Below are 12,704 nucleotides of genomic sequence, written 5' to 3' on the forward strand. Positions count from 1 at the left end.
AATTTTGTGCACAAATTTGTTTACATCCCTGTTAGTGAGCATTTCTTCTTTGCCAAGATAATCCATCCACCTGACAGATGGGGTATATCAAGAAGCTTGATCCTTACACTGCTGCACCTTGTGCAGGGGACAATAAAAGGCCACTTTAAAATGTGCAGTTGTTATAACACAATGCCACAGACGTCTCAAGTTAAGGGAGCGTGCAATTGGCATGCTAACTGCAGGAATATCCACCAGAGCTGTTGGCAGAGAATTTAATATTAATTTCTCTACCATAAGCCACCTGCAACATCGTTTTAGAGAATTTTACAGTACGTCCAACCGGCCTCACAATCGCAGACCACCCGTAACCACACCCGCCCAGGACCTCCAAATCTGGCTTCTTCACCTGCAGGATCGTCTGAGACCAGTCACCTGGAAACCGAAAAATGTCTGCACAAACCGTCAGAAACCATCTCAGGGAAGCTAATCTGCATGCTCGTCGTCCTTACCAGGGTCTTGACCTGATTGCAGTTCGGCGTTCTAACCGACTTCAGTGAGCAAATTCTCAACTTCGATGACCACTGGCATGCTGGAGAAGTGTGCTCTTCATTAATGAATCCCGGTTTCAACTGTACTGGGCAGACGGCGTGTATGGCGTCGTGTGGGCAAGCGGTTTACTGATGTCAACGTTGTGAACAGAGTGTCCCATGGTGGCAGTGGGGTTATGGTATGGGCAGGAATAATCTACAGACAAACACAATTGCATTTTATCAATGGCAATTTGAATGCAAAGAGATATTGACACGATCCTGAGGCCCATTGTCTTGCCATTCATCCGCTGCCATCACCTCATGTTTCAGCATGATAATTCACGGCCCCATGTCTCAAGGATCTGTACACAATTCATGGAAGCTGAAAATGTCCCAGTTCTTCCATGGCCTGCACACTCACAAGACATGTCACCCATTGAACATGTTCGGGATGCTCTTCTGCTTATTAACAGAAGCTGCTATTATTTAGTTGCATCATCAGTGCCGCCAGGGAGAAATGCAAACCCCAAGGATTTCATCTCCCTGGGCTAACTAACCCTAATGTCAACAAACACGACGTGTATGACAGCGTGTTCCAGTTCCCGCCAATATGCAGCAACTTCACACAGCCATTGAAGAGGAGTGGGAAAAACATTCCACAAGTCAAAATCAACAACCTGATCAACTCTTTGCAAAGGAGATGTGTTGTGCTGCAAATGGTGGTTACGCCAGATACTGACTGGTTCTGATCCACGCCCCTACCTTTTTTTTTTTAAAGGTATCTGTGACTAACAGATCAGGGGCGAAAATCTGATATCCACTTTGGAGGGGACAATTACATGAAATTTTCTCAAGAGCAATTCCTGAGGGGGACACCAAAAGTAGTGCTGTAACACATAGCCTACATTGTAATATGGTAAATGTATATTGAGGAACCAAAGAAATAAGGTGTTTGCCGTACTCCTAACTACCGGTACACAAAACTACACAACTAATCACAACAGCAATACCATTGCCTTTAACAAATCTTAGTTCAGTCACCAGTTTAAGTTGAGAGTGGGGGTATCCATGGCATTTTCCAATTATGTTCCTATTTTACAAGTCAAAAAAATTGAGAACCTTTCATAATGTTGCCAAACAAAGACTCAACAAACTTACCTGAGACTCCCTGTCTCTGCCAGTCTGTCCCTGCATATCTGTCCCCAACTCTGCTGTCTGTGTGCCATCTGTTGCCTGCTCTGCCTAATGACATCATTGTGAAACATTTCCATTAGAATTTCATTTCTTTCTTATGAACATTTTATCAACTAGTCTTTGAGATATTAGGCTACTAGGGTTCTTACTATGCGTTTTGGTGTATTGAAAAATACTCTGATGTCCGTCTTTTATTTTTCTGCCATTTTTCTACCTGGCTGGCTGGCTACACACACAGTTTACAGTAGGAGATGGGCTTCTATCATCTTCAATCGTTCTATATGGGCTTCGATCTAAAAGGTAGCTAGCAAATGTGAAACGGATTAAAATGACAGGAGTTGACAGCTGTATGAGTTCACCATTTACACAACATATGCTGCAACCTTTTGTCATTTTAATAGTTTGTTTCATATTGGCTGGCTTCCAACATTAGCTGAATTTGCAAAGCTAGCGAGCACCAATTCAGTTTCAGTGGTGTTTGCTATAATCTTTGCTACCTGGGTTAAATAAAGGTGAAATAAAATAAATAAATAAAATTTCCCTTGCGACAATTTAGCTTTTGCAATGAGACCATTAAATATATTTAAGACACTGGTAGAAGAGAGTGTAGTTCTGTTCAGTTTGGACTTCAGTTTATCGCTAACCTTATCACAGGGACTTTGAAGCACTAACTTACATCATCTGCATGCTGATTCCATCTTTGACGACGCCACATAAATGGAATAGGTACTAGCTAGCTTAATAGTTAATATTTGCGCGCTAGCTTTGCATATACAGCTAGTGTGTGTGTGCGCGATTGACTGGATGAACCTCACGGCAGTTACGTAGCAAGCTAAGGAACTGGCAGTGGATCAAACCATTGTGAGGCAAAGGGCGGGGGGGGGGGGGGGTCGCAATCTTTTGAAACTTAAAAACGCGCTATTAAGTGTCTATAATCAGCACAATTGCTTTCATTGCGTATTATTAATATTATTTAAATTACATAGTTATGTTTCAGTGATATATTGGGGGGGGACAACTCATATTTTTCCCAGGATGGGGGGGGGGGTCATGTCCCCCCCGTCCCCCCGGGATTTCCGCCCCTGTAACAGATGAATATCTGTATTCCCTGTATTCCCAGTCACGTGAAATCCATAGATCAGGGCCTACAGGTGCCCCTGTAGCTCAGTTGGTAGAGCATGGCGCTTGCAACGCCAGGGTTGTGCGTGCGATTCCCACGGGGGACCAGTATTTAAAATGTATGCACTCTACTGTAAGTCGCTCTGGATAAGAGCATCTGCTAAATTACTAAAATGTAATTTAAATTAACTGATTTCCTGTAACTCAATGAAATTGTTGCACGTTGCATTTCTTTATGTTCAGTGTAGATTAATTCAGACTATTTTGAGGAAGTGTATACTGCATAGTGAGTCAAACAGTACTAGGAGTTCTACTAGGAGTCAATTGAACCCAGACACCTTAACGCCCCATCTGTCCTTCAGAACCAACCCACCCATCTGCTGCTGCTAGGGTCACACACACACACATCAGAATGGTCTTTGGAATCTTGGTTTGTTGCCCTTCGTGGTTGTCAAATATAACAAAATATCCCTCTTTCTCCCTCTTCCACATCCCCCCCCTTTCTTCCTTTCGGTCTATGTCACTGATAGCCCCAATCCCTTTATTTTCCTCCATCCCCTGCACTCCCTCTTTTTTCTATCCCTGTACTGTCACTGATAGTATGACCTTACCATCCTCCACCCCTCTCCCTCCTTCCGGTCTGTGAGGGATAGTCCCAGATCCCCCTCTGGGCATGTCTGTCAGTATAATGAACCAACAGCTTCACGTGCTTATTAGCAGAAGCTGATGTTATTATTTAGTTGCATCATAAGTGCCGCCAGGAAGAAACGCAAACCAGAAGGACTTCAGCTCTGCAAGGGCTAACTAACCCTAACTAATGTCAACACAGACACACACAGGCTCCTCAAAGAATGCAGACTTTATCCATAGGCTAAATGGCAGACAGACACTACAATAGAGATTCAGTCAGTGAGTGACTTCTTTATTAGGGATGTTTTGTTAGTTCATTGTGAAGTTAATTCATTTGGGGTGTTTTTGTTTTGCAAACTCCTCTTCTTCAAAACAGGCCATCTGGGAGAGAGAGAGAGGCCTGAGGGAGGAATGTGCTTACATGTGTTGGTGTGACACACACACACACAAAAACGTGTTACCCAGTCATATGGCTCTGTTGCCAGCTGCGTGAAGAGAACTAGTGTTTATCTTCAGGCAGAGAGAGAAAGACAGCTCTTAAATGAACCAGTGTGTGTGTGTGTCTACGTAGAATGGAAAAACACACCTGGACAACTTCACAGTAAGCGCAGGTAGTAGGCTAGTGAGAACCAGACTGAGATAGTGAACTGTAGTATGGGTCTAACTCAACTAGCAACCTTCACATCTCTGATTGGCCCAAGTGTGTGTGTACTTTAGCCCAAGTAACTCCAGCACCTTTTTCTGTCCAACTAGCCTAACTATTACTTTGATCTGAGTTGAACAATAATGTAGATCTAATCTTTGACAGACATGCAATGGCAATGCAATTGGATACACTGTGACGGTGTTCTAAGAAATACAATTTAAAGGCCAACGTGCTCGTGTTACAATAGAAAAGACATTTCCAGAGGCTTGGCCTAGATCCAGAGACTGGAATAATTAGCACCAGATTCAGAAGCTAAATGCTGTTCCAAAGTCTCTGTCCTTTCTGCTCCTTTATCGACTTACGTTCTCCCCCTTGTCTCTGTCTGCAGTGTGTGTCGACATTATGTGTAAAGTGTGTGTGCATGTGCGTGCGCACACGTGTGTGTGTGTGTGTGTGTGTGTGGCTGTGTGCAAAGCAAGCCTCCTGCTGCAGGAGTAAACTCGTTCGCTGTGTTTCTCTTCCACTGCTGGCACAAAATGTTCTGTGCCAAAATGGAGGAAAGTTTCCTGGACACTGTTGCAAAGGGCTCTCCAACCCTGTTCCTGGAGAGCTACCGTCCTGTAGGTTCACTCCAACTCTCATCTAGCGCACTTGATTCTAATAATTACCTGGTTGATAAACTGAATCAGGTTAGTTATAACTGGGGTTGGAGTGAAAACGTACAGTGAAAGGCATGCTTGCAGTTTTACAGCAAAGAAAACAGATTGTCTCAAACGGTTAAAGAAACACGACTCCTATAACCAGAACTACCTTTTCTTCTTCCTGCGCGATTTTGATTTTCGATATGTCGCAGGCCATTTTAAACTAATCCCGGGTCGCTAATTATTGGTTTGATAAACAACGTTGTTCAGTCACATTACCTAGCTAGCTAACAACCAAGTAACTTGAAAGTAGGTCTAGGAAAATTTGATTGGCAGAGGAAGAAAGCTCTGCTACTCATGTACTTTAAATGATAGGATTCATATAGGCCTAATGTAAGCCTAAACTATCAAAAATCTCTCTTTCTGGTGCTCCTTACATTCTGTTTGGTGCTTAATGTTTTTTTTAAAGTGGGAGCAGTGTGTATGTGTTTGTGGAAGAGAGAGTGGTGTGTGTGTTTATGAGAGGGAGACAAAGTGAGTGTGTGTGTGGTAACTGAAGAGTAAAGAAGGTTTTATGCAGTTTTCCCAATTGCCACAATCAAATCAAATGTATTTATATAGCCCTTCTTACATCAGCTGATATCTCAAAGTGCTGTATAGAAACCCAGCATAAAACCCCAAACAGCAAGCAATGCAGGTGTAGAAGCACGGTAGCTAGGAAAAACTCCCTAGAATGGCAAAAACCTAGGAAGAAACCTAGAGAGGAACCAGGCTATGAGGGGTGGCCAGTCCTCTTCTGGCTGTGCCGGGTGGAGATTATAACAGAACATGGCCAAGATGTTCAAATGTTCATAAATGACCAGCAGGGTCAAATAATAATAATCACAGTAGTTGTCGAGGGTGCAACAGGTCAGCACCTCAGGAGTAAATGACATGCAGATCATTACGCATGCATATTCCTTCCTATTCCTCCAGCCAAGTCGCAGTTAGGCCTTTGCAAATATGAGCAAAGTAGCCATTCTATTCAGTGTTATTATACAGTGTGAAGTTAAATTCAATATATGTTCTATTGAGTAGAAGTGTGAATACAGCCCCACAGTGGAGGTGTCATATTACCCATAAAACCTAGCGGTCAAACAGGGAAATGGTTCCAATCGTTTTTCCACCCTTCATTTTCCCATAGGGAATTTTTGAAACACTTAAAATAAAGGCTGTGCTTTGTGTAGGCTTACGCTGGCGTGACGTTTTGATCACCATGTAAATCTCTCTCGTACAAGGTGACTTATCAATATAGTCGGCTCTACTTACTCTGATAGGAACATGCTATTTAGCGTCAAAGTAGAGATTGTGTAAGACTACAAATCCCTGCAAGCTCCTTCACGTTACCTCTAGCTGACACCTTCGCTAACAGGTATTGTGTCAATTTAAAACTTCATACTTGGCCTGGTATTGTATCGTTAGTAAAATGTTGGTATCGTGACAACACTACAGGAGGGTAGCTCTCCGGGAACAGGGTTGGAGAGCCCTGCTGTACAGTATATGGCGGAGAGTGACTGGGACACACCCTAGTCCTGGGGCTGTGTGAGAGCCGAGAGACCAAGGAAACAGGAATGGGACATACCACATTTCCTGTACTTATAGGAAGAACGCCTGGTATACTTTCTAATGTTATTGTAATGAAAGTCAGTTATGTTTGGAAATAACAGGACAAGCCACATTTCTCTCACTCGTCAAAATACTAACTAGCTACACACATTAGCTAGAATGTTACGGTCATGGAACACTTGGTGCAAATAAGGAAGATCATTTTCTGAATGATGCCATATGCTACAGCCATTCTGTCCTTTGCAGCATGGTCTCATAGTGACAACTGCATGTCCAAGCCCCATGGCTGTGTTTAAAAGGCCAAACAGAGAGTATGGGGACAACTGTGTGTGTGGTCTTGTTCTTCTATCCAATGAGGCCAAAGGCTATTTTAAACTTAGAAGTTAGGTTTAGGGTTAGAATTTGGGTTAGGTGTAGAGATTAAGGTTAGGGGAAATAGGATTTTGAATATAAAAAACAAAAAATAGAACTCCATGAGGATAGAAGAATGTGTGTGTAATCAAATTGTTTTGGTCACGTACACAGTTTAGCAGGTGTTATTGCAGATGCAGCGAAATGCTTCTGTTTATTAACGTTAGTTCCTATCAATCAATGAGCGAGAAAGAATGTGTGTGACCCAGATCTATTGAAAAGCCACAGTAGGCAACCCTCCCTTTAACAGTGAAGGCTTTCCAGTCATTTAGGACAGCAGTTTTACAGTTGACTGCGATTATTGGACATGGAAATCCAATGCCAACGTTTGACATGCAAATGATGAAAATCAATATCACCAATTCAATAGTTACAAAACGTTGGCTCTGGTATTTTGTAAATAAACTCTTCTTTATTTGATCAAATCACCATAAAATTACAGCATATGTTTAGATTTGAGTTGAGTCCCTAAATGTAGCTTATGGTCGAGATATACCAATTATTCTAGCAACATGCAACAACAAGCTTAAAAAGGCACGGAAAACTTGGTGGGCGGAGAATAATCAAGTATCTACTAGTAGCTAGCCTGCTAGTAGCTACTGTAGAACATAGTCATGTTAACTGTCTAGCTAACAAGCAAAATAAAACATCAACACATAATTTGAATGTTCATTAGATATGATGTCGTGAAAAGTTGAACGGTTGCTTACCCTGATTTTCTCCAAGGGAGTGAATCGTAACTCGTGAACGAAAGGATTTCTGAACGGGGGAGGCAAGTCAGACCCATCTCCATTCTCCGAGGAATGATGCTGCTTATTTGGCAACTTCATAACTGAAAACAAATAAACAAACAGTTATCAGTTAGCAACGGGTTCTCTTCAACAATAAACAGGCAATGCTTCTTTGAAATGGACTATGTAGGCTAGCTTCACGGTGCTGATCTGTAGGCTCGAGGACCATCAACTCGTTCTCGTCTGTGAGGGAGATGACGTATGTGTTGTGAGCAACAATACTGGAATCGGTTGTTTGCCTTGAAAATAAAAGTTCTCCAAGTTCCCCATCTAGTTGGACTAGATGCTAAACAAGTTGGGAACGTGGCTATATAGGATCAACTGAAGACAATAATTTGTTAATTTGACAAAAGTCAAAAATCTGTTGAAATCGCACTGTGATGTATTAGACATCAGAATTGCATTGGAGGCATTCTTATATTGCAATGTATAGTCTTACCTATGGCTCTTGGGTCCATGGAATTGGGTATCAGCCTACTCAGTGACACTCAGAACACAGCTGTGAAGAGCATAGGTGAGGCTGTACATTACAATATGAATGGTGATTTCCCACAATTAAAGACCCACAATAACAGTTGCGACGCTAATATGTGTGTGAGGGGCGGCGGGGAGTTATGGGTAGGCCTTCAGTGTAAATAAGAATTTGTTCTTAACTGACTTGCCTAGTTAAATAAAGGTTAAAATAAAAAAAATGGATGTGGGTACTCAGACCAACAAGCCACTGTGGCTACTCATAATGAGTTCCGTTTTTCTGTGGTCCCCACCCCCATCAAAGTTGCCCATCCCTGGTCTTGTCCAATTGTGGCATGATTCCACTATTTTAACCGTTAACACGTTTCAATTGGGACTTTTATTCTGAAGGCAAACCGCCGATTCCACTATTGTTGTTCACAACACGCTGGTAGGGAGATGTGGGGCGGTGAAGGGAGGATGGCTAATTTGAGCATGCAGGGACTGCGCACGCGTATTAAGGAGTCCCTTATTCTGAGATCACTTTGGAAGGTGTAGGATCCTCTTAACACTTTTTTTGTACAGTGGTGCCACAAATTCAGCACACACACACACACACACACACACACACTCAGGCACACACACAGCGATAACTGGTATGTGTCTTTGAGAAATGCCAGATACCTTTTGAGTGTGTGTGTACGAATATGTGTGTGAATTTGTAGTGCTTCCTCTCTCACTTGATCCACCAATAAATGTGTTACTCAGTGCAAATTAGTATCATTGACTAGACATAACATAGTAAACATAAATCTGGGACACTCAAATTAGCATAATATGTTATGTTAGGTATGGTTACATAAGATAGAAGGTTACTTAAGGCAAAAACGATAGGAGGGTGGTTGGTCGGAGGGGTGAGCGTATAACGGAAATATCTAGCAAAGCAAAGTTTGCGCGTTCGAATCTCATCACGGACAACTTTAGCTTTTTAGCTACTTTGCAATTACTTAGCATTTTAGCTAGCCCTTCCCCTAACCCTTAACCTTTTAACTAACCCTAGCCCTTAGCACTAACTTTAGCCAGCTAGCTAACACTAGCGTAAGCCACCTAGCCACTTAGCTAAAGTTAGCCACAACAAATTGTAATTCCTAACATACCATACGTTTAGAAAATTAGTAACATATTGTACCTTTCGTAAATCTGTAACATATTGTACGAATTGCAATTCATAATATATCATAGGGAATAGATGATGGACAGCCACAAATGAATACTTAACAAATACAGACAAAATCATTTGAAATGCTCTGAGACCATGTTTCTGAGTTTGAAGTCTTTGGGTCTCTTTTGTTTTAGCCTGGTCTCATAGACTAGACGTAACATAGTAAAAGTACACTCAAATTACACTGAACAAAAATATAAATGCAACATGTAAAGTGTTGGTCTCATGTTTCATGAGCTGGAATAAAAGATCCCAGAAATGTTCCATATGCACAAAAAGCTTAGTTCTCTCAAATTCTGTGCACAAATTTGTTTACATCACTGTTGTGAGAATTTCTCCTTTGCCAAGATAGTCATCCACCTGACAGGCGTGTTATATCAAGAAGTTGATTAAACAGCATGATCATTCAACAGGTTCACCTGGTGCTGGGGTCAATAAAAGCCATTCTGTAATCTGCAGTTTTGTCACACAACAATGCCAAGATTTGAGGGAGCGTGCAGTAGGCATGCTGACTGCAGGAATGTACACCAGAGCTGTTGCCAGATAAATGAATGTTCATTTCTCTACCATAAGCTGCCTCCAACATTGTTTTAGAGAATTTGGCAGTATATCCAACCGGCCTCACAACCGCAGACAACGTGCAAACACGCCAGCCCAGGACCTCCACATCTGTCATTCTTCAGCTGCGGGATCATTACTACTAGACCAGCCACCTGGACAGCTGATGAAACTCTGGGTTTGCATAACCGAAGAATTTCTGCACAAGCTGTCAGAAACCATCTCAGGCAAGCTTATCTGCATGCTCGTCTGCGCAAATGCTCACCTTCGATGGCTACTGGCATGCTGGAGAAGTGTGCTCTTCACGGATGAATCCCGGTTTCAACTGTAATGGGCAGATGGCAGACAGCGTGTATGGCATCGTGTGGGCAAGTGGTTTGCTGATGTCAGCGTTGTGAGCATTATTATTATTGTTCATTCAGTATGGATGTCATAATAATTTGGGATGATTTTCATTGAAAGTTCTATCTCTATCAGGACAGTAGAGGCCCTGCCAGAGAAACGACAGCAGGGTCAACAGTTAAAGAATAATTCCCAGTAAATTAAAATAATTAATCACACACTGACAAGGTGGTTCCTATGTGACTGTGACCACAAGCTTGATTTACTTACATGCCAGTCCATAAAGTCAACCACGAGGTCAATATTATTTATACTACTGCCTGCCAGGCTTGGAAATCCATGCACTTCACACGCACACACACACACACACACGTTATGTTCTTCTTTCCTCGTGGGGACTTAAAATTAATTTCCATTCAAATTCCTATTTTCCCTAACCCTTTGCATAACCCTAACTTTAACCTGTAACACTAACCCACACCCTAAATCTAAATCCTAAACCTAACACTAACCTCTTACTCGAACCCTACCCTTAACCCTAATTGTAACTCTAACCCTAACCCCTAAGCTTAAAATAGCCTTTGTCCTCATGGGGATGTGGGAAATGTTGTTTTACTGTCCTTGTGGGGAATTTAGGTCCCCACAAGGATAGAAGAACCAACCCACCAGATTACTCCACTTCGAGTCACACAGTACTGAAAGAGATGGCTAGGTGGCTATTGCAGTTGCCAAGGTTTTTGTTTATTGAAAAATATCTCAAAGTAGACATACCGGTTTCCAGAGCTCAGGTGATTGCACATTGGGGCCGTCAATACTGCACTATGTGCATTTCATAGTGTTACTGTGTGTCTTTGTCCTACAGAGAACACTCTGCACAAAAAAGTAATCCTGGATTCATAATTGGAAAAACATTTTGTAAATTAAGATCTAATACCTCCCTCTTCAAACTGGAAGGAAATGGAAATACAACTTATGACAAGGCTTATTGATAACCTCAGCACATATTTTTTATTCACCAAACATCAGACTCTAGCTAGCACTAACTGTAACAAGGTCATGACTATCTGCTTTGCATAGATCAGGGATGTGCAACTTTGACGCGGTGCCCCCCACACGCCATTTTAGTGGCCCCCCTAGTGAAAGCTAAAACAAAACAATAAAGTTTTAAAGTTAATTTCCTGCAATTCTACACATTTTGCCATGGTGTGGATGGGTGATTTTGCAATTTTCTAACTCATTTCATTTCATTTTGCCATGGGGCGCATATTTTGTGTTGCAGTTTTACAGCTAAATGTTTGCCGTTTTTAATATAATCAATGGGCCCCGGTCGGTAAAGCAACCATGGCCGCTAAACTAACTTACCAATGAAAAAAAAACATGGACATGGGCTAATTAGGCCTTTCCTGCAGTCATTGACCAAATGCACCCTCTTTGGCCTCATGGGTGGAATGTTATTAATATATTTTTCATTTTTAAAAACCTGACAAATTCAGTGTTTCTATGTCAAATAGTTTTGTTATATTTCAGTCTTCTGTGATGTATATAAAGTGTAATATTGGGATGTAAACTCAAAATGGAATACATTTCAACTCTATATCTGGCATGGTATAGCTGTCTTCAGTTTTTAAGCCCATAACCATGTGTGTGAGGTGTACACTTTGTTTCTAAGTGGATTTGTTTAAGACTACCAAGAAACACTCTGTGTGACCCTGATTCAGCCCACTGCAATTAAAAGTATTGCTGACGCACAACCAAATTTCGAAATTGCACCTTGTGTATTCTACTATTCTCACTCTCAACAGTAAGTTGAGACCCCGACTGAGTCCCCCCCCCCAAATAAATACTGTATATATGTATTTATTTCATTGGTGTGCGGGCCTACAAAATGGGGGCCACCAGTTGCCCATCCCTAGCATACATAATACAGGACGTTGCTAAACGTCTCACTGCTGCAATTAGTCAAAATGAGAAGCTTTATTCCACTTTCAAATGTAGGCTATATGTTGGATAATTGCTTGAATCTAAATTACATGCCAGGATTGATACATGTGGTTTTTATACAGTTCACAAAAAGCAGTGAGTAGTTAAATAATTACATTGAGTCCAGGAATAGAAATGATTGGTGCAGAGGAAAGCAATAGGCAAATTAGACCCTGGGTATTTGATCTTCCTAATGACCTCCATAGCAACCAAAAACTTGGTAACGTTAATTGTTCTCCTAATTATTAAGCTCTGTCGAACCTTTCGATCCTCATTGAAAGGGCATCATCTTGGAGAATAGGGCAGAGGAAAGTGTGTGTCCTTGATGCATATTGTATGAGGATATTTATGGCATGATTTTCTAGGGTTCTGTGAGCTGACATTTTGGCGCCATAGCGTGGTGATGGACAGCACTTGAACAGTGGACATAAAAATGCATTTACTGGGGTTTATTAATTATGGAAGCCGTTTACCGTTTAAGAACCAAATGGAAGCAAACAGAGTTAAACAAGAGTTCTATTGGACAAATTCTGGTAGGTCCATTCCCATTTCGTTCTAATTAAGAAATGTTTTGTAACAGAATTGGTGTAATGAATACACCAC

The 12,704-nt window shown here is 41.6% G+C and overlaps 1 protein-coding gene across 2 annotated transcripts in view; it reads right to left on the reverse strand.

Annotated features, from left to right (window-relative positions):
- LOC106570327 (lysophosphatidylcholine acyltransferase 1) overlaps nucleotides 1–7,752 on the reverse strand; it is a 39,816-nt gene extending 32,064 nt beyond the window's left edge. Inside the window, exons 1-2 of one of the 2 annotated variants that reach the window (XM_045694815.2) lie at nucleotides 7,469–7,752; nucleotides 1,671–1,754 (exon numbers count right to left, since the gene is read on the reverse strand). In XM_045694815.2, coding sequence (XP_045550771.1) covers nucleotides 1,671–1,754; nucleotides 7,469–7,588 — 204 coding nt within the window. In that variant the 5' untranslated portion in view covers nucleotides 7,589–7,752. The remainder of the gene's footprint in view (nucleotides 1–1,670; nucleotides 1,755–7,468) is intronic. The other variant, XM_014142524.3, reaches the window with a different exon arrangement.
- Between the last annotated feature and the right edge of the window lie 4,952 nt (nucleotides 7,753–12,704).

Source organism: Salmo salar, chromosome 14 (genome assembly GCF_965601325.2).
Source record: "Salmo salar chromosome 14, fSalSal1, whole genome shotgun sequence".
NCBI classification, from domain to species: Eukaryota; Metazoa; Chordata; class Actinopteri; order Salmoniformes; family Salmonidae; genus Salmo; species Salmo salar.